The following is an 18,321-nucleotide window of genomic DNA, read 5'->3' as shown; positions in this document are numbered from 1 at the left end:
GGCATCATCTCATAAACCGAGTAACACGAGCAGTAAGGCTTTCTCACATGTCAATCATTGCCTAGCATGCTAATATTTGTTCCAACTCAGTTCTTAATTCGATTTAGCCTAAGACAGCATCGTTATCTGGAGACTCGTTTTGAGGAAGAATACGTCGAGTGGTGTAAGGCGAACAACTTGACTCCAGATTTAGTCGCTACATCAGCCGGCTTGAAGGGCTTCTGGGTAGGCGATCGATCATCAAGGAACATAATCATCAATTATCATGGTTAGTCATGTGCAAAGCTATTTTTGACTGGTCTAACTCAAACAAGGCGGCGGCTTCGTTATGGATGGATCCGTTTCTTACCTCACTTTCTGGTCCTCTATCCAGCACCATCTATCTGATCGACGTGTGGATACTGCATTCTTCTTTCCATGCTATCGTCTAGCACCAGAGAATCCTCATCCTGCACAGTACCAGGACGCCATCGAAGCTCTGCGATATGTCATCAACGATCTCAAGAGATCTCCTTCAGAGATTGTCCTGGCGGGAGACTCATCTGGCGGAAATCTCGCCCTCGCCGTCTTATCTCATGTTTCCGGGCATGAATTGCCATGCTGTCCGAAACTGACGATCGAACAGCCGCTTCAAGCCATGGCTTTAATCAGCCCGGCAGTCTCGTTTGATCTTGATAAATGGCCAAGCGTCAGAAGAAACTCCAATCGAGATTACTTAGTTCCCGACCTCATCCAGAATTGGAACGAGGCCTGGCTTTCTGGTACGCCAGTTTCGGAAGCTTTCGAGCCTTGTCGATATCCATCTTCGTGGTGGAAGAACGCCATGGTCAAGCAGACACTTGTTGTGGCAGCTTCGGATGAGCTTGAACTGGATTCAATTGTATCATGGGTTGAAACGTTTCAGGTTGAATCTGTAACCCTTCCTCTAATACTGAGCACATTGGAACTAACTGAGGCTGGCAGATTCACAATCCTGATGTGACGTTCGTGGTTGGAAGAAATGAGGTTCATGATGCCATGTTCGTCTGGCCGATGTTTGGTGTGAATACAGAGACAGAACAAGGGTCCACTATCAAACTCTGGTTGAATGATCGGCTAGATGCTTACCCTAGGAGCAAATTGTAGTCTTGAATATCATTTATGTCTTATGGGGTTTGTCCATATTCCGATCAGACTTGACTGATCTTTGAAACCAAGGCGCATGCAGAAGCTGTAGGACCACACAACATGATCGAGGAGACAAGCAGGCGCCCAGCGCGGGGAAAGCCAGTGGTGTTAAAGTCATAATGTATTACACTGTGGCAACGTGTAGATCAACAAAGCCTCATCTGCCTATCATTCCTATGAAATTCACGATCTTCTGGCTCAGTTGTCCCATCAAGGGCCGGGCTTCAAGTATATCAAGGAACACAACATCAACACGTATATGTATGTACTACTGTTATCAAACAAGATAAAGAGCGACTAGCTACTACACAAGAAGATGTTTTTGCTCTCGTCCCTTAACTTTTGCTCAGCCAAGTGCGCCTAATTGAAGCAGTTGTTCCGAGTCGTCACCAAATTGTGGCTTTTGCTGTTATGGCTGACTGCCTCCAGGCCTCGTTTGGAGTCGTCGTCGATGATAGCAGCAATAACTGGGTCCTCGCTTACCAAAACGTTGCAAGAAACAACAAAAAGCCAATCAATAATAAGGTAATTTATGTCACAATGCTTAAGTGGTCCTTTTAGCAGTACACACCTCGTTGACTCAGCAGAGATTACCCTAGTTGCCAAATTAGACATGACTCGTGGCTTTGAATCTCGTTCTGATCCTAGCCCGTTCTTGACAATAGGCCTCGGTGTTTCTTGCACATGGCTCCCTCGGTCTTGTTTCCGAGCCACCAACAGGTCATCCTTCCAGGCATACTCCAGGGGAAGGCCCCGGCATCCAGCTCGTCGGCGATCGTTCCCACTGGTGAATTCCGGTAGTGGAGACCACCATACCCTGTTCCTGACTTGGCTAGGCTAGCTTCCTGGTGTATGGCTTCTCAGGATAAGGGGAGTCTAGTGACATTCAGTCGGGCCATGATCCAGGGTTCCCCGCACTCGTCGCCTTCCCCAGACCCCGTTGTTCGACGGCAATTAGTGCCCCCGCCATTTCCCCAGAGTGGCCATTCATCACCGTCAAACGCCACCTTCTCTGACCTTGATTCGAGCACAACCTGATACATATATGTTGATGGCTCCCCATACGGACTTCTACAGAACTTCATCAGCAGAGGTCTTCTCCAATACAACCCTCCACTCTTCTCCATCACGTTGTCTACTACACACAACTTCACGGCTCTGCCTCAAGGATTCATCCAAAAATGTCTCGCAGAAGCGACATCTCCGGCGAGAAGGACTTGGAGGCGATTGGCTCCAAGGCCGACGTTGTCCATCACGAGGTCACCAACCGAGGCGGCCTCACCGACGAGGAACTTGCCTTTGTGCAGAACTTCCCCGAGGACAAGAGAAAGAAGCTGCTGGCGAAAATTGACGTGAGACTATTCTGTTCCTGCTGGCTTGGAAAATGAACCTGATCGATACTAACTGTGCAATAGTGGCGCCTCATGCCCATTCTCGTCATCCTCTACCTCGTCGCGTACATCGACAAAGCCAACATTGGAAACGCAAAGATCGAGGGAATGCTTCCCGACCTCGGCATGACAGGCGACCAGTACAACATTGCCCTGTCAATTTACTTTATTCCTTGTAGGGTTGACCACGTAATTCCATGTTGGATCAAACATGACTGACTGATAACAAAGACATTCTCGGCGAGGTTCCCAGCAACATGATTCTCGACAAGTTCCGCAAGCCATCTCAGTACATGGCAGGCATCATGCTCATCTGGGGTGGAATCGTCATTTCTACAGGCTTCATCGAGAACTTTGGCCAGTTGCTCGCAGTCCGCACACTTCTAGGCCTATTCGAGTGAGTTTTGCCATCATTTATGCCACTGAACGATCAAACACTAACCAGCCTTCCAGGTCCGGCTTCTTCCCCGGTGCCATCTTGATCATCTCCAAGTGGTTCCTCCCCAACGAGACGCAGACCCGAGTCGCTATCCTCTATACCTCGGCAGCCACAGGTGGCGCCTTTTCTGGCCTCTTCGCATATGCTATCGCGAAGCTCGACGGCGCCGGCGGCATCGAAGGATGGCGATGGATCTTCATCATTGAGGGAATCTTCACCGTCCTCGGAGCCTTTGCTACCTGGTTCCTGCTCGTCGACTCACCCGAGCTCTCCAGCTGGCTCACAGACGAGGAGAAGCGATACCTTGTGCTGCGCCAGGCCACTCGACGCGTTACAAACTCGAGCGAGTACCGCGAAAAGACGGACAAGGGCGCCTTGTGGGCTGTTGTAAAGGACTGGAAGGTCTACCTCCTCACCATCTGCTCCTGGTCCAACGCTGCACCCAACTACGGCCTCAAATTTTCCATGCCCTCCATCACCAAGGGCATGGGCTTCACCTCCAGCAACGCCCAGCTCATGACCATCCCGCCCTACTTCTGTGGCGCAATCTCCTCGTACCTCTTGGCCCGCTGCGCCGACAAGTTCAAGTGGAGAATGCCCTTCCTCATCGGCCCCCAGACTTGCGTCCTCATCGCCTTCTCCATCTTGATGGCCAAGGCCGAGTTCATCAAGGAGAACCTTGGCGCCTGCTACTTCGCCGTGTGTCTCGCCTGTGCTGGCATGTACCCCATTCTCCCCGGCGTCAGCGCGTGGAATATCGACAACAACCCCCTCCCCACCAGGCGTGCCATCAGCATTGCGTACCTCAACTGCGCCGGCACCATTGGCGGTATCTATGGCAGTTACATCTACAAGGACAATGAGAAGCCCAAGTACACCACTGGCTATGGCGCATCCTTGGGCTTTGCTATCGGTGGTATTCTGAGCGCGGTCATTCTCGAGACGGCCCTGATGTCCTTGAACAAGAAGCGGGCCAAGCTCACCGAGGCTGAGATTCGGGAGAAGTACACGGATGAGGAGCTTGAGGCCATGGGTGACCGCAGCCCTCTCTTTAAATACAGCCTGTGAGGAGCTGAGAAGCGTTGGAGGGGTTCTACGGTGGCTCTCTAGTTGATTGCTCGTTCTGACTTACGTTCAAGGAAAGACAACGCGGGTTTTGAGAATACGCAGGATGCAGCTTAGGTGCAGAGAGCTACCAAATTAAATGTGTTTTAAAGTAATGAGTACACCATACATGAGTCCATATTCGCAGGCATACTCTTGAATACTCCGTGACTTTATACGAAACTAGGCTCTCCAACCCTATCAATGAACGTTAGGTTTGATCGGTGTGTAGAGCCATTGCCGTCTTCTATGCCACCTTAACCTAAGCTTGATTGTGGTGATGATAGCCAATGTGTTCTTTACTATAGTTGAAGCCCGGCCCTTGATGGGTTAACTGAGTCAGAAGATCGTGGTGATGATAGCTAGCCAAGGAGTGACAAGAAGACAAAGCTTATCATATTAAGAGAAGTGACATGATAGTTAGACGATGAGATGGCAAGTACGGTACCTAGCAAGAGTCGAGTATCGAAAGGCGAGTGTCAAAAGGTGCCATTTCTACTCAAGTTGGGTTGTCTATATAGACCTCTTCTCCTCAATATCCGCCAAAACTCCAAGGGTATCAAGACTCCAGGTCTTCATCTTTTCGTCCAACGGCTGATACGGCCGCCGCATCTCCCAAGACGACTCTTGATCCACGCCGATCTTGCGACCCAAGAAATGCCACGCGCCATACTTGGTACAGGCAATACCCTTCTTGCAAGCCCATTCTGCGTGGGCTACCACATCTTGAAGCTTCTTGGCTTCCTCCACCTTCCCAGCCTTCCACAAGTCGTAGACTGCTGAGGTAGACCAAGGAAAGACGTTACCCATTCCCGTCACGCAGCCACTTCCACCAGCCTGCAGCGTGGGCAATAGATAATCGCTGCTACCACCAAAGACGCCGAATTGCTCGTGGGAGAAGAGACTCGTCAAGCGTGTAAGCTTGCCCACGTTTCCGCAGGTCAGCTTCACTGCTGAAATATTTGGATGGGTGGCCAAAGCTGCCAACTGATCCGAGTCCAGATCAATACCCGACGTGACATTGGGGAAGTTGTATATCACGATAGGAATGGGGGACTGATCTGCAACCTCGCGGAAGTAGGCGAGAAGGGCGGGAGAAGGGAGAGCCTTGGCCCAGTAGCTGGGCGGCAGGAGAAGAGCGAAGTTGGCACCGGCGTTGGCAGCGTCCTTGGCGTTGAGGATAGTCTCGTATGTGGATTGCGCCGAGATGCCGGCCACGATAGGGTAGTCAGAGCCGCCGGTCTCAGAGGCCGCACGAGAAACGTTCTCGAGGATAGCCTTGCGCTCGTCGCGCGTGAGAAGGGCGAGTTCACCGTTGGTGCCCAGGTACACCAGGCCGTGCATGCCTGCCTTGATCAGGGCCTGGCATTGCGTGAACATGGCCTCGTGGTCCACGGATTGGTTCGCATCGCCGGCCTTGTAGAGCGTAACCACTGGAGTGTACACTCCTGCGGGGAGGGGCTTGGCCTTGGGCTGGATGGTACTTCTGTTCATTGTTGTGAATGCTGGTGAAGAGCGAATAGAGACTAGGGTAGTAGAGATAACGGAATATGGTCTGTGATGTCCCAGTGATGAATGATCTTCTTGTTTTGTTCTGGCGCGAATAAAATACGAGTCTGAAACAAGGGTTTGTCCACGGCGAGTCGCGTGCGCCGAACTAACTAGTCTATGAGATCGGCGGGGGAAGTCTGGGGCGGTTTCGGAACCAAGGCCGACGAAGCTCATCGTCCAATAGGAAACAAGACCGTGGCTTTGGTGTGTCCAGGGATGGGGGCAAATGGAACACTGATCCCGGCGCCGTCTGGCCACCTTTGAACTTGACGACAATTCTTAGTTGTTTTTGCTCCTCTTTCTTGGGAGGCTCACTCCATTTTTTTGCCAGATCAGTCAGCTGAGACTTTCTGCTCACACGTTCTTACTCATTTGTGTACCTTCAAGCAGCACGACTCGTCAACAACCATGGATGTGCCAACTGGGTCCAAAGTAACAATCTCACTGAATGACCTCAGAAAGCACAACACATCAACAGACTGTTGGATCGCTATCCACTCCAAGGTCTGGGACATTACGGACTTTATTGAGGAGCACCCTGGTGGACCAGAAAGTGAGTGTTTTTGTCCACAAAAACTTTACTGTTATTCTGACATGATCTGCCAGTCCTTCTTGAACATGCTGGGTCTGATGCCACGGGACTCTATGATGGCGTGCATGCCCCGGATATTATTGAGGAGCTTTCGGACGACAAGCTAATTGGCTACCTTGAGACTCCAACAGCAGATACAGTTGTAACCGCATCTCAAGTTACTCAACAGGAACCCACATCTCCAGACACTAGCAGCAAGGCCTTGTCTGCACCCGAGACAGAGACTTCCTTTGACTCGCTTGACTCCATCCTCAGTGCCCCCGACTTTGAACAGGCCGCTAAGAAAGGACTCACGGCCAAGACATGGGCATTTTACTCATCGGCGGCAACAGACCTGGTGACGCTCAAAAACAACAAGGAACTAGTCCGAAGAATCATGATCAGGCCCAGGATCTTAAGGAATGTCACCAACATCAACCTCGAGAGAAGCATTCTGGGTTTCAAATGCTCAGCTCCATTCTTCATTGCCCCCGCTGCTATGGGCAGACTTGCTCACCCGGATGGAGAACTTGCCCTTTCTCGGGCTGCAGCCAACGAAGGCATCATCCAATGTGTAAGCCCCCGCGACACTTGCTACAACTGGCTTCAATACTCTGCTCGATGTTCTAACATGTGGTAGATTTCAAGTAATGCGTCTTACTCACTGCGTTCAATCGTCAAAGCAGCTCCACCCTCGCAGCCCTTCTTCTTCCAACTCTACGTCAACTCAGATCACCGAAAGACAGTGGAGCTTCTCAAAACTGTCCGCGAGCTCGGTGTCAAAGCCATCTTTGTGACAGTCGACGCGCCTGTCCCCGGTAAGCGTGAAGCTGATGAGCGCGCTGCCCAGGAGGGCACAGTCAAGTCAGCTATCAGCGGGGGCGAAAGCAGCAAGGATAAGAAGGGGAGCGGGTTCGGTCGTCTCATGGCCCAATACATCGACAAGTCCCTTTCTTGGGAGGATCTGGCTTGGATCCGCGAGGCTAGTGGCGGTGTGCCTATTATTCTAAAGGGCGTTCAGACCGCAGAAGATGTGAAGAAGGCTGTCGAGTACGGCGTGGAGGGTGTATTACTTAGCAACCATGGTGGTCGGTCCCTTGATGGGTAAGTCAATTTCAATCCATGGAACTGGCAATGTGCTAACCTACTTGACTCTTTTAGGTCCCAGGCCAGCATTTTAGTTCTCCTTGAACTGCGGAAGAACTGCCCTGAGGTCTTTGACCAACTCGAGGTTTACATCGACGGCGGCTTTGAACGGGGATCTGATATTGTCAAAGCAATTGCCCTTGGAGCAACGGCCGTCGGTATCGGTCGACCATTCTTATACTCGCTCCTCTTCGGCCAAGATGGAGCCGAGCACTTGTCGCGCAGTATGTTTAACCTCGTTCAAAACCATTGAACAGAATGATGCTAACGCCTAACAGTTTTGAAAGATGAACTTGAAACGTCAATGAGGTTGTGCGGTATCACCAGTTTTGAGGAAGCAAGACCTCGTCTGGTCAACACGTTAGACGTGAATCACCTAGTTGTTTCTGATGAGGAGGAAAGCCCGAGACGACGAGTATCCAAGTTGTAGATTATGGAGCCGGTTTGATTAGGTTGCATTCTTTTTAAGCAGCACGCCGTAAATTTTAGACAAGCTACTGAGAGATGCTTGTATAAATAGCATCCTCAAACTGTTACTATGCTGGGATTCATTGTAAAACAAACTCATGAATCTTTTTCTCTAACTCATGTATCCACAACCTTTGTTGCTGGGCGAACTTGCTAGTAATAAACATCGAGCAGGTTACCTATGGACGTCTTTTCATTCAGCTAGTCTCGGTTCTATGGAATAATCTTGTAGCTTAGTTCAGTGTCGCATGAAACGCCTGGACAGTCTTCAAGATCCCCTCTGGCTCTGCCAAGCCAAGTCCATAAGCCCTTGAAACGTCAAACCTAGCGGGCCAGCTTCCTACAATTGCTTCGATAGCTGGGTCCCTCTGTTCTTCAATTTGAGAGATTGCTTCATCACCACCAACCGCCTTAAGAGCGTCTAGCATCTCTTGAACGCTGACTGTGATTCCAGGCAGATTGACGACCCGCGAATCACCAAACTTCTCAGCTGGGATGTCTTTCACTTTGACAAGGTTCTTAACCACCGTTGTCGGGCTGCATACCCAAAGCTCAAGATCTCGGCTCACAGGCAAGGTATTTCGAATACCCTTCAGTGATTCGCGGATAATGCCCGAGGCGAAACTTGAGGCAGCGGCAGACGGAGCTCCAGGTCGAACGACAACAGTCGGAAGTCTCACAATCCGACCATCAAGAAGACCACGACGGGAAAAGTCATTCAACAGCAGCTCAATCATGATCTTCTCCATGCCATACGAGCTCTTGGGCTGTGGCAGCGTCTCAAACTCTCGCACTATCTCCGCCTGGCCATAGATGGCGCACGAGCTGGCAAATACGACTACCGTCCCGGGATGCCCACGCCTCAGCTCATCCAGGATGTTTCTGATGGAGTCGAAGTTGACCTTCATTCCAAGGTCGAGGTTTGCCTCGGCACCGCCAGACATCAGCCCGTGGAGTAGGTAGACATGGGTGTACGATTGAGAGAGGAGTTTTGAGACGGCTGACGGGTCGGTGAGATCCGCAGCGAGGGATGTGATACGATGGGCATCTTGTGCTATTTTGGATGGGATGGCTGGAGGGGCAATGTCGGTGAGCGTGAATTTGTCGCTGGGGCTCGAGTTGGCAATGAGGGATGCGATCAGCTCTTGGCCAATGAAGCCGCCGGCGCCGGTGATGAGGATGTCTTGTGCCATATTTGGGGAAGCTGATGAGACGATGTAAATATGATTGGGTGCTTGACGAGGGATGATGGGTTATTCAAGGATCGTTGTATACAATTCTTGTGTTTTTAACTAGGACGCTCTGTTACCAGTGGCCTAGGGATATGGACGGCCCTGGTCATTCGTCTCGGCCGACGGCTTGGACCCTATGTTGTGGGTTGCGGTCTTGTGGCCGATTGGCTGGGTTGCACAACTCTCCGCTCAACGACTTGGGTTGGTCCAATCAGCCACGTCAACTTCATGTTACCTTGATCTCAACTAGCGTGTTTTGCTCTCAGTCGATGAATGAATTGTCTACGGTTTACAGCTCTAAGATTCAGATCCCACAATAACATCCGGGGCATATAAATTTGGGCAATGGCACATTGGCACTGGTCAGTGGCGGGAGACGAGCTATTCTCATTAGAGCATTTGACTTCACTTGCCATGCCATGCAGTTAAAAGCAAGCGCATAACAGACAAAACCCACAGCATTCAAGACTTGAAAAGAATTGTGAATGATGGCATTATGAATTATAACCAGCGACGTTAAATTCTCGCCGATCAACCTTGTGCAATGGCTCATCTCGTGTGCAACAACCTCATCTGAAATCCAGCTCTAACCCTTAACCCACTCCTCAATATCCTCTATCCTTACATACTTGATAAACTGCCGGTGGAAGGTAAACGCAATGTGTGTGACTTCCGGGCCGTCCCCGTCTTGTACGAGAATACTCGGGTAGCTCAGTTCCCGATTCTCCTTTCCCGTAGAGCTGTTCGTCCCACAGAACCCATCACCATCCTCCAGCACACGCTCAGTCCAAGTCAGACCATCATCGTCCGACACGCCGACTGTAAGCGCTTTCCGAGGAGTTCCCCATATCGCACTCTTCTGGCCAACAGCAGCCTGGTTTGGCCGCTTATCGTTTTCAGGAGTGATATCGTCATAGAGCCCTTCCCGTCTCAACGAGTCGGGGGAAGCAGCAGATCGGTTAAACACAATGACCAATTTGCCGGAGCGAAGGCGGGCGGCACAGATGCCACTGTTGGGATTCGGTAGAGTGAGAGCCTCTGGCTTTGCCCAGTCAAGGCCGTTGGTGGAGGTTGAGCGGTAGATATTGTCTGCCCAGCGGCTGCGGTAGAAGGCAACCCAAGGAGACTGCTCAGAAGCTGGAGGCACTATGTTCATGTGCACGGCGCCAGAACTGTCCGGGAACTGCTTCTCGTTCCAGGTTTTACCGCCGTCTTTTGAGTAGAAGACTCCCGAGATGTCGTCATTTCCAATCCACCGGTGACCAGGCGTACCTCGGCAGTAGAAGACTGGCAAGACCCAAGTCCCATCCTTCAGTATGACGATAGGTTGGCGGGTGAAGATGCCCGTCTTGCCTGGGAGAAGCTGATTGGCCTCAGACCAAGTGATACCCTGATCAGATGACTTGCGAACCAAGATGTAGGCCCCGTCTTGATTTCCAGCATCTTGTGAGGTATGAAGTAGCCATAGCTCACCGCTGTCTGGCACTCCGAATAGAACAGGGTTCTGGCAGCTCCTATTCTCGTCGTAGGAGATTTTCTTGGCAGAAGTCCAGGATGATGAGCCCGGCTCGAGACGAGAGAGCCAGATGCTGATGTCTGGAAGACCCTCTTGCGAGCCACCAAACCAGGTACAGAGTAGCGTCTTGTCCGGCAGTTGAAGCAAGTTTGATGCGTGGGACTGGACTGTCGCTGCGGGAATTGGGATGCTCTGGATGTTGGGTGCCATGGCGTGCGAGTGCTGATGAAGGTTTATGGTTGAACAAGTGTCGTGCTATGGGATCTAATCAACTTGGCCTCGTGTGTTGACCGGCTTTACCGTGACTAGTATCAGAGTCGCATGGCCTTGACCACTTTAAAAGCTTGATGCTGTGACTGACTTGACCCACGGTCGTCTACGTTTCGCTTTCCGAATGCCCCACTTCCTCGGCCGCGTACATGTTTCCGAGTCTCGGGAGGGGCGACATGGTTCTCCTCACAAGCCGCAACCAACCGGAGAGTAGGCCGACCCTCCACAACTCCCGGGGATGGCCTCAGCGAGGAGTTGATGCGGGGGTACCCACTCGACCCTGCTCGGTCACATCGACAACGAGGCATGGCGAGCGGGGAGGATTGACAAGATAAAAAGCAGTAAATAATGCCAGGCAGAGAGATTTGGAGTCGTCATCACATCACATCCAGCTGACAGACTAAAATGGAGTACACACGGTGAGCATGTTTCCATCCAGCATCTCCCCATGCAGCCTCACTAACCCGATCCTCCTCTAGCCTTGGCAACACCGGTCTCAAGATCTCCAAGATCATTCTTGGATGCATGACCTTTGGCTCCAGCAACTGGGAGAGCTCACCATGGACGCTGGACGAGGAGCAAGGACTCGAACTGCTCAAGGCGGCATATGACAGCGGCATCAACACATGGGACACAGCCGACACTTACTCGAATGGCAAGTCAGAAGTCATCGTGGGTAAGGCACTCAAGAAGTTCAACATTCCTCGGCAAAAGGTGGTCATCTTGTCCAAGATCTTCAACCCTGTCATGGACGACGACTCCAGGCCGCCCAGCGTCAACGATGGGCCTTTGGTTAACCAGATGGGCTTGAGCCGGAAGCACGTCTTCCACGCTGTGGACAAGTGCCTAGAGAGGCTTGGCACAGACTATATCGGTATGAACACACCGGTCGTACGCAGGCCCTTTTAAGCTTACTTTTCATAGACGTACTCCAGATCCATCGTCTGGACCGTGAGACCCCACCCGAGGAGATCATGAGAGCCCTGCACGAGGTGGTCCAGTCCGGCAAGGTCCGCTACATCGGTGCCTCATCTATGTACACGTGGGAATTTGCACGGCTTCAGTACATCGCCCGGTCCAACGGCTGGACCGAGTTTATCTCCATGCAGCCCTTCTATAACCTCCTCTACCGCGAAGAAGAGCGCGAGATGCTCCCCTTCTGCCAAGCCACCGGTACGTTCGCCTCGGTTTCAATGATAGCGTAACTCATGCTGACCATCACCTCTCAGGAGTCGGTGTCATCCCCTGGAGCCCCATCGCAAGAGGCCTCCTCGCCAAGCCCCTTCCCTCAGAAGGCAACACCGAAGGCCAGTCCTTGCGGAGCCAGATGGACAAGAAGAAGGACGCGTGGTTCGCCGATGCCAACTTGGACATCGTGAATCGCGTGCAAAAGGTGGCAGCTGATAAAGGAGTCAGCATGGCCCTCGTCGCGACGGCCTGGGTGCTGCAGAAGGGTTGCTGGCCCATTTTGGGGCTGAACTCGGAGAAACGAGTCAAGGAGGCTGTGGATGCGCTGAAGATTGAGTTCACGGCCGAGGAGCTGGAGTATCTTGAAAGCGAGTACCGACCGAGGAACATTCAAGGCATGTAGATTGTTTGGTCAGACTGAGGCATAGAAAGTATACATAGAGATTCCCATTTTTCATGCAACATTGAGCTTTGTACAAAAGTTTCAGAACCATTACTGCGTTTCGCCGTTGGGAAACATAGCTATTGACTGCAAATACCCATCGACATCAAGATATGCTGGATCAAAGCCAAAGATTGGCGAGAGCCCGAAAGTCGTGTCCCACGTCGGACAAGGATTTCCATCCACACGCGGGAGCATATGCTCTACGCCCACTGCGTCTCCAAACCCGTGATTGCTGTCACCGTTGAGGATCACATCAAGGATGGCATCATCTACTCCATTTGTAGGTGCAAGCAACGTCAACACCTTCTCGAGCCCACCAATCATCAGGCTGGCCAAGTGCCACTTCCCCATTGACAGCGAACGGAGGTGCTCTATCAGTTGGGTAATCTTATCCCGAGCCTGGTCGCGTCTTATCAGGTTGTCGCCGTACTTGTGGGCCACCTTGGCCAGAAACATGCAACAAAAGGCTGTCATGGAGATGAGATAGGATGGCATGCCAACAATGCCAGACGAGATGTCAGGGTCAGTCACGAGCATGTCTATTATAGCCGATGCAGCGGTGACAGCCATGGATGCTGAGTCAAGAAAATGACCGGGAATGGCGTCTGATTGGCCACGAAAGACATGGGAGAAGAGGTATAGCTGTGCGAAGTGAAAGTGAAGGAGAGCCCCTTTCCGGGGAAACCCTCCAATAGCGGGGTGTTGCTCTAAACCTGATCAGCTTCCCTACACAAGATCCGGCAGCCTAGACACTTACCTGGTAGCCGTGTCGTCCACTTTGCGATCCATTGATCCAGTTGCCGGTTATAATGGCCTATCTGGCTGACATAGACCCGTGGTATCGTCTCGCCTTTGTCTGGACCAAACAGTTGCCTGACACTCCTCACGACCCCCATCAGCTCGACCTGGCTCATGAGCCTTTCATCCTGGGCTGTGGCGAACGGAGCCTGCAGAAAGCCTTCCCAGTCCTGCGTCGACCATTCATCTTGGATGATGGCGGGCCGGTCGTAGAGTATGGCGAGATGCTGGTCACATATAAAGAGAATGGACCAGATGCGGGCGTAGTCGATAGCATCTTCCGTCTGTTCCTTGATAGCTCGGCTGAAACTGTTGTGCACGTTGCATTCTGTAGCCCGACGAATAGCATGTCCCGACAGAGTCCACGATAGATCGCTTAGCCAGTATGAAGCAATGCTAAGGGCTCTAAAATAGTCCCGATCCCCTGACCGTTGAAGCATTGACTTTTCGGTCAGCCTGCGCAGCTCGGAGCTGCAAATTCCATAGACCTTGTCGGCGTCTGGATCATGCAAGGCGGCGACCGTCAAGGTTGCAGCGGAAAGAATGGAGCTTTTCCGGCGTAGTTCATCCAGGGACTTGTATCTGCATCCGATAGAGTAGATGAAACCATCAAGTCGATCTCGGTACAGCGCAAAGAGACGCTCTGCATCGGCTTGTTGGATCAGCCCTCGCGAGATGAAATCGTCTATTGGCTTGCTTTGCCCGTCCTTGGGATCCTCAGGCGAACGTAACGCCCTCATCTTGGTCAATGCGTACAGGGAATGTATAGGGGCGTGTGGCAGCCGGTCGTCCTCTGGTGTGAGCTTAGGCGAGTTGTCGCAGGAAGGACCGTTGACTTCATCCAAGGCATACTGGAAGTTAGTGACGGGTGGTTGCGAAGTTGATGGATCACGGCCTTCTGAGAGAAGTGAGATCCGAAGCGGTGGAAGGTCAGGCATTCCTGCGGCGCTTCTCATTTCTTTCATGGCTGAGTGGAGGGACTCCAGGTCCGCCAGCACCGCCTCTGATAGTCTAGGTTTATCAAGTCAGGGACAATTTCCATCGCTAAACTAATAGGATCTCACTCTGTCTTTTCGTCGAGAATGGTCTGGAGGTTCTTGCTCACAACGCAGCTGAGCTTCTTGTCAGTGCACCTTCGACACGGCGGTCCAGTATCGTCCATTAGGCATTTGATCTGTCTTCAACGTTAAAGGAGGCCTTTCTCTATGAAAAACTGACATGCCCGTACCTTGTGCTTGCGGCAAGTCGTGCATGCCCTGATATTCCTCGAGATGTGCGCCACCGGCTGATCATTGTGTGCCCCTATTGCCACCCTCTTTGGGGCGTTCTAGCCAGGTCAGCAATCAGCTCATAGCCACGAACAGAGCAGTTGTGTAGACGTACAAAGGAGGCCTCGGGCACTTCATGGCTGCTATTGCCCCTGGAGCGCTTCGACATTGGTGATGTGAGACAGACTTGAACGTGTGACGACAAAGTCTGGATGAGCCGCATGACCATCCGCACAGGAGACCCATGCGGGGTATGGGGTACGGGGCATGGGGGTGAGTGCGTGTATTAGTCAGGTTGAATTTAAGAGATCTAACTGGGTGATTCCTTGCCTTGTCTCAGCCATCCCCACCATCATTTCGGCTCAATCTACCCTACAAGATGCATTTCACCAGGTTGCTGTCCCTCATTAAGGTCTCGAAGGGTGATAAAGGGCATCCAATTTTATCTTGAAGTGATAAGAGTGATTTTTTTTATCTAATCTTGACTAATATTAAGCTGTTTTCGACAGCTATCACGTTTGCGTGCAGATGATTTACTATTTCCAACACAACGATCTAATGTCCTGTCATTTTTTGATGGACCAAGATTGCATCGTCACAATATTCGATGACTCTTCTAAACTACTTACACTTGATAGACATGGCATACCCTTACCCGTTCGAATTAACAAGCGATGTGTCCCGCTGGATGACCTAGCAACATATTGAAGCTTGGCCTAGAATGGTCTCTCCGTGAGGATTGGTGATGCTGGCAGATTCAACCAATCGGCGCGAAGGCCGTCTAGACGCCAAGTCAGCCAATCAAATATGGCAATACACTGAAGGTCGGAACCATGACCGAGCCCGCCCTTGGCGAAACAGCAACAACGCGCCTCTGGGGTCGGCCTCGCAGTCTGGTCTGGCATGACAACACAAATGTACTTGAGGTGCTACGAAATTCAGAAGCAATATCAGACAATCTGCAACCTTTAGTCTATTTCAGCTCAAAAGTTGTTGCAAGATATCTCTTCAGCCCAATCTCATCCCTGTTCCGCCACCGACATACCCCTCAGACACAATGGCCGTTTCAGGGGTGCTCGACCTGGATGCAACCCTCTCATCACTGCCTCCAGTCAAGCCTGAGAGCCTAAAACTCCGCCATAAGATCCGATCAGACATTTGTGACCCTACAGCCAAGACCCCTATACTGGTCATCCTCGACGACGATCCCACAGGAACTCAGACCTGCCACGATGTCGTCATCCTCACAGTCTGGGATGTGCAAAGTATCAGTTCCACCTTGGGAGCTGTTGGTCCCGGCGGCGGCTTCTTTATCCTGACCAATTCGCGAGCGCTTCACCCGCCACAGGCTCGGGAGCTCATGATAGAAATCTGCACCAATCTCCAATCTGCATCTCAACAGACTGGCTTCCCGTATGAAATCGTGCTTCGCGGCGACTCCATCTTGAGAGGCCACTTCCCTCTCGAGCCTGAGGCCGTGGAAAAGGTGCTTGGGCCTGCGGATGCCTGGATCCTATGTCCCTTCTTCCTCCAGGGCGGAAGATATACCATCGGCGATATTCACTACGTGGGCGAGAACAACAAGTTGATTCCGGCTGCAGAGACGCCGTTCGCAAAAGATGCCACGTTCGGCTACCAGAGCTCTAACCTTAGAGACTACGTCGTCGAGAAGAGTCAAGGGCAGATTCCACATCAGGACATAGCATCGGTTGATCTGGACACCATTCGTACTGGCGGACCAGATGCAGTCCTCGAGCAAGTCATGCAGAGGCTCAACAACTCCAAGTCTCGAGTGGTCTTCGTTATCAACGCCGCTGCGGATGAGGACATGGATGTCGTCGTCGATGCCCTTCTTCAGGCGTCGCAGCTAGGGAAGCGATTCCTCTTCCGCACAGGCGCAGCCTTCGTGTCGTCGCGACTGGGCATCTCACCGATCCCTCCCCTGTCTGCCCAGCAACTGGGCTTATCAGGGAGGCTTGGAGGATTAGTCATTGCTGGATCGTACGTGCCCAAGACGACGGCGCAGCTGGAGGCGCTCGTCGAGAAGGCTGGCGATGCCATCACCACCATCACATTGGATGTGCAACGGCTGTTGAAATCCCCTGAAGAAGGCGACGCAGACATCCAACGCGCCATTGAGCTCGCTTCCGAGGAGATACGGCGTGGTCAGGATGTTCTGGTAATGACGAGTAGGAAGCTTATTGTTGGCCAAGATGCGGTTGAGAGCTTGGATATCGGGTCGACAGTTGCTAAAGCGTTGGTGTCGTTCCTCCAGCAGCTCGACCAAAAGCCGCGGTACATCATCGCGAAGGGAGGCATAACATCGTCCGACATGGCGACGAAGGGCTTGAGGATGAAACGGGCCATGATTCTCGGCCAAGCTGCACCAGGCGTTCCCATATGGCGATGCGATGAGGCTACCGCAAAATGGCCAGGACTAACTTATGTTGTGTTCCCAGGTAACGTGGGTTCCAATGATGGGCTGTATGAGGTTGTTAGCAAGTGGAGGAGCAACAAGGAGGAGAATTAATATACATGCCCTGAAGTAGCCGCGTGGTGCTTACGGTGACAACAAGATGAGATGATCCCCCCCTCTGCTGGCAAATGAGCCCGACTTCACGCGTATTTGTGCCTGTGAAGTCAAAATTGTGAGCTTTGTGAGGCAGCCAAGTCTGGCGAAGTTTCTGCCTTCTTGGATGCTCCCTTTTGTTGTATCCATGACCATTGTCAAGTTGAAAACGCGAAGTACCCCAATGTTCCAGGACTGCAAGCTTGTTCATCAACGACTACTAGGCTCAACTTGCGTTACTTCATAGAGAAAAGTCAACCAGCTGAGTCTCGTTCGGGTCTCCATCGTTGAACACAGCGTCCAGCAAGAGGGTATGCACCAAGTTGTTCCACCCTGCCTCGTTGTATTGCAAGTGATGACATTGACCAGCTCGTTTAACAAGCTTCCTGGCTGTGAGCATGAGTCTTGAGGCTGATGTCATGTCCATAGGTGGTGAGCCATTTGTGGCCAAGCTATAGAAGGCATCATTGCGAAGCCGTCGGAGCGACCAATCACGTGCAGATTGCTTCCTGATCTCGCTCTAGCTGGTGTGAGGATATACCAAAAACAACGAGATCAGAGTACCCACCTTGAGGATATCAGGGATGATGCACCTCGCTGTTGAGAAATCGTACATGTCATCCAAGAGATTTGCCAAGTCAGAAGGCATATCTCGATTATCTGGGTCCATCGTCACAGAATCAAGACGGTGGTTATTGTTGTATCCTTGAACTAGAAAGGCCCTCGTTAGCGAGCTCCGTCCCGAAGTTTGGCTGGCATTACTTTGTGAAGACAAACTGGGCGTGTTCTTGAAGATGGCGCTGCTGGAGGCCGCCTTTGTTGGCCGTGACGTCTCGTTGGCATCGAAAGGCTCATCGTCTCGTTGGTCATCGGGTGAAGCTCCTTTCGCTTCGATGAGTTCTCTGGCACGCCTGGATTGTTTGGATCCATTGAAACCTGTATCCCGGCCTTTGAGCCGTTGGAAGAATGCGACGGCGAGATGAGATGGCTGATCTTGCGTCTCTTTGTTGATCTCCCTTGCTCGTCACGCGAGGGCGCAACGCCCAGTGAGGGGCGCGACAAGGAAGGAACGATTTGATTGAACCAGTTCTCGATGAATTCATCAAGCTGAAGTGCCATTTTCTCCTCCTTCTACCTAATACTGAGAGTTCGTCAACGTCGGAGTCCCGCGCTTGGTTGCGCGTCACGCATTGTGATG

At 51.8% G+C, this 18,321-nt stretch overlaps 8 protein-coding genes and 1 pseudogene across 9 annotated transcripts, besides 1 other annotated feature; 4 read left to right on the top strand and 5 right to left on the bottom strand.

Annotated features, from left to right (window-relative positions):
* The first annotated feature begins 2,246 nt into the window (after positions 1 to 2,246).
* Positions 2,247 to 4,065, top strand: NCS54_00892400 (annotated as a pseudogene). The gene is made up of 4 exons: positions 2,247 to 2,519; positions 2,583 to 2,733; positions 2,790 to 2,955; positions 3,012 to 4,065.
* Positions 2,247 to 4,065: a sequence feature.
* A 549-nt stretch (positions 4,066 to 4,614) lies between these two features.
* On the bottom strand, positions 4,615 to 5,595 carry NCS54_00892300 (Hypothetical protein; the record flags this gene model as incomplete). Its single annotated transcript, XM_053154288.1, has 1 exon — positions 4,615 to 5,595. The coding sequence occupies one exon, from the start codon at positions 5,593 to 5,595 to the stop codon at positions 4,615 to 4,617; it is 981 nt and encodes a 326-aa protein (XP_053010263.1).
* A 465-nt stretch (positions 5,596 to 6,060) lies between these two features.
* NCS54_00892200 (Hypothetical protein) lies at positions 6,061 to 7,799 on the top strand (the record flags this gene model as incomplete). The annotated part of the gene is made up of 5 exons (XM_053154287.1): positions 6,061 to 6,205; positions 6,259 to 6,797; positions 6,864 to 7,327; positions 7,385 to 7,593; positions 7,648 to 7,799. The coding sequence occupies 5 exons, from the start codon at positions 6,061 to 6,063 to the stop codon at positions 7,797 to 7,799; spliced, it is 1,509 nt and encodes a 502-aa protein (XP_053010262.1).
* A 271-nt stretch (positions 7,800 to 8,070) lies between these two features.
* On the bottom strand, positions 8,071 to 9,030 carry NCS54_00892100 (Epimerase domain-containing protein; the record flags this gene model as incomplete). The annotated part of the gene is made up of 1 exon (XM_053154286.1): positions 8,071 to 9,030. One exon carries the CDS (start codon positions 9,028 to 9,030, stop codon positions 8,071 to 8,073), a length of 960 nt encoding a protein of 319 aa, XP_053010261.1.
* Positions 9,031 to 9,655: 625 nt separating this feature from the next.
* NCS54_00892000 (Sialidase domain-containing protein) lies at positions 9,656 to 10,795 on the bottom strand (the record flags this gene model as incomplete). The annotated part of the gene is made up of 1 exon (XM_053154285.1): positions 9,656 to 10,795. The coding sequence occupies one exon, from the start codon at positions 10,793 to 10,795 to the stop codon at positions 9,656 to 9,658; it is 1,140 nt and encodes a 379-aa protein (XP_053010260.1).
* Positions 10,796 to 11,260: 465 nt separating this feature from the next.
* On the top strand, positions 11,261 to 12,446 carry NCS54_00891900 (Hypothetical protein; the record flags this gene model as incomplete). The annotated part of the gene is made up of 4 exons (XM_053154284.1): positions 11,261 to 11,274; positions 11,335 to 11,729; positions 11,780 to 12,028; positions 12,085 to 12,446. 4 exons carry the CDS (start codon positions 11,261 to 11,263, stop codon positions 12,444 to 12,446), a joined length of 1,020 nt encoding a protein of 339 aa, XP_053010259.1.
* A 90-nt stretch (positions 12,447 to 12,536) lies between these two features.
* NCS54_00891800 (Zn(2)-C6 fungal-type domain-containing protein) lies at positions 12,537 to 14,723 on the bottom strand (the record flags this gene model as incomplete). Its single annotated transcript, XM_053154283.1, has 5 exons — positions 12,537 to 13,195; positions 13,246 to 14,297; positions 14,351 to 14,460; positions 14,515 to 14,613; positions 14,670 to 14,723. 5 exons carry the CDS (start codon positions 14,721 to 14,723, stop codon positions 12,537 to 12,539), a joined length of 1,974 nt encoding a protein of 657 aa, XP_053010258.1.
* Positions 14,724 to 15,611: 888 nt separating this feature from the next.
* NCS54_00891700 (Hypothetical protein) lies at positions 15,612 to 17,084 on the top strand (the record flags this gene model as incomplete). The annotated part of the gene is made up of 1 exon (XM_053154282.1): positions 15,612 to 17,084. One exon carries the CDS (start codon positions 15,612 to 15,614, stop codon positions 17,082 to 17,084), a length of 1,473 nt encoding a protein of 490 aa, XP_053010257.1.
* A 280-nt stretch (positions 17,085 to 17,364) lies between these two features.
* On the bottom strand, positions 17,365 to 18,000 carry NCS54_00891600 (Hypothetical protein; the record flags this gene model as incomplete). The annotated part of the gene is made up of 2 exons (XM_053154281.1): positions 17,692 to 18,000; positions 17,365 to 17,643 (listed from the first exon to the last, which is right to left on the bottom strand). The coding sequence occupies exons 1-2, from the start codon at positions 17,791 to 17,793 to the stop codon at positions 17,365 to 17,367; spliced, it is 381 nt and encodes a 126-aa protein (XP_053010256.1). The 5' UTR covers positions 17,794 to 18,000.
* Positions 18,001 to 18,321: the final 321 nt, after the last annotated feature.

This window comes from Fusarium falciforme, chromosome 7 (genome assembly GCF_026873545.1).
Source record: "Fusarium falciforme chromosome 7, complete sequence".
Lineage (NCBI taxonomy): Eukaryota > Fungi > Ascomycota > Sordariomycetes > Hypocreales > Nectriaceae > Fusarium > Fusarium falciforme.
This window is presented reverse-complemented; position numbering and strand designations above follow the sequence as displayed.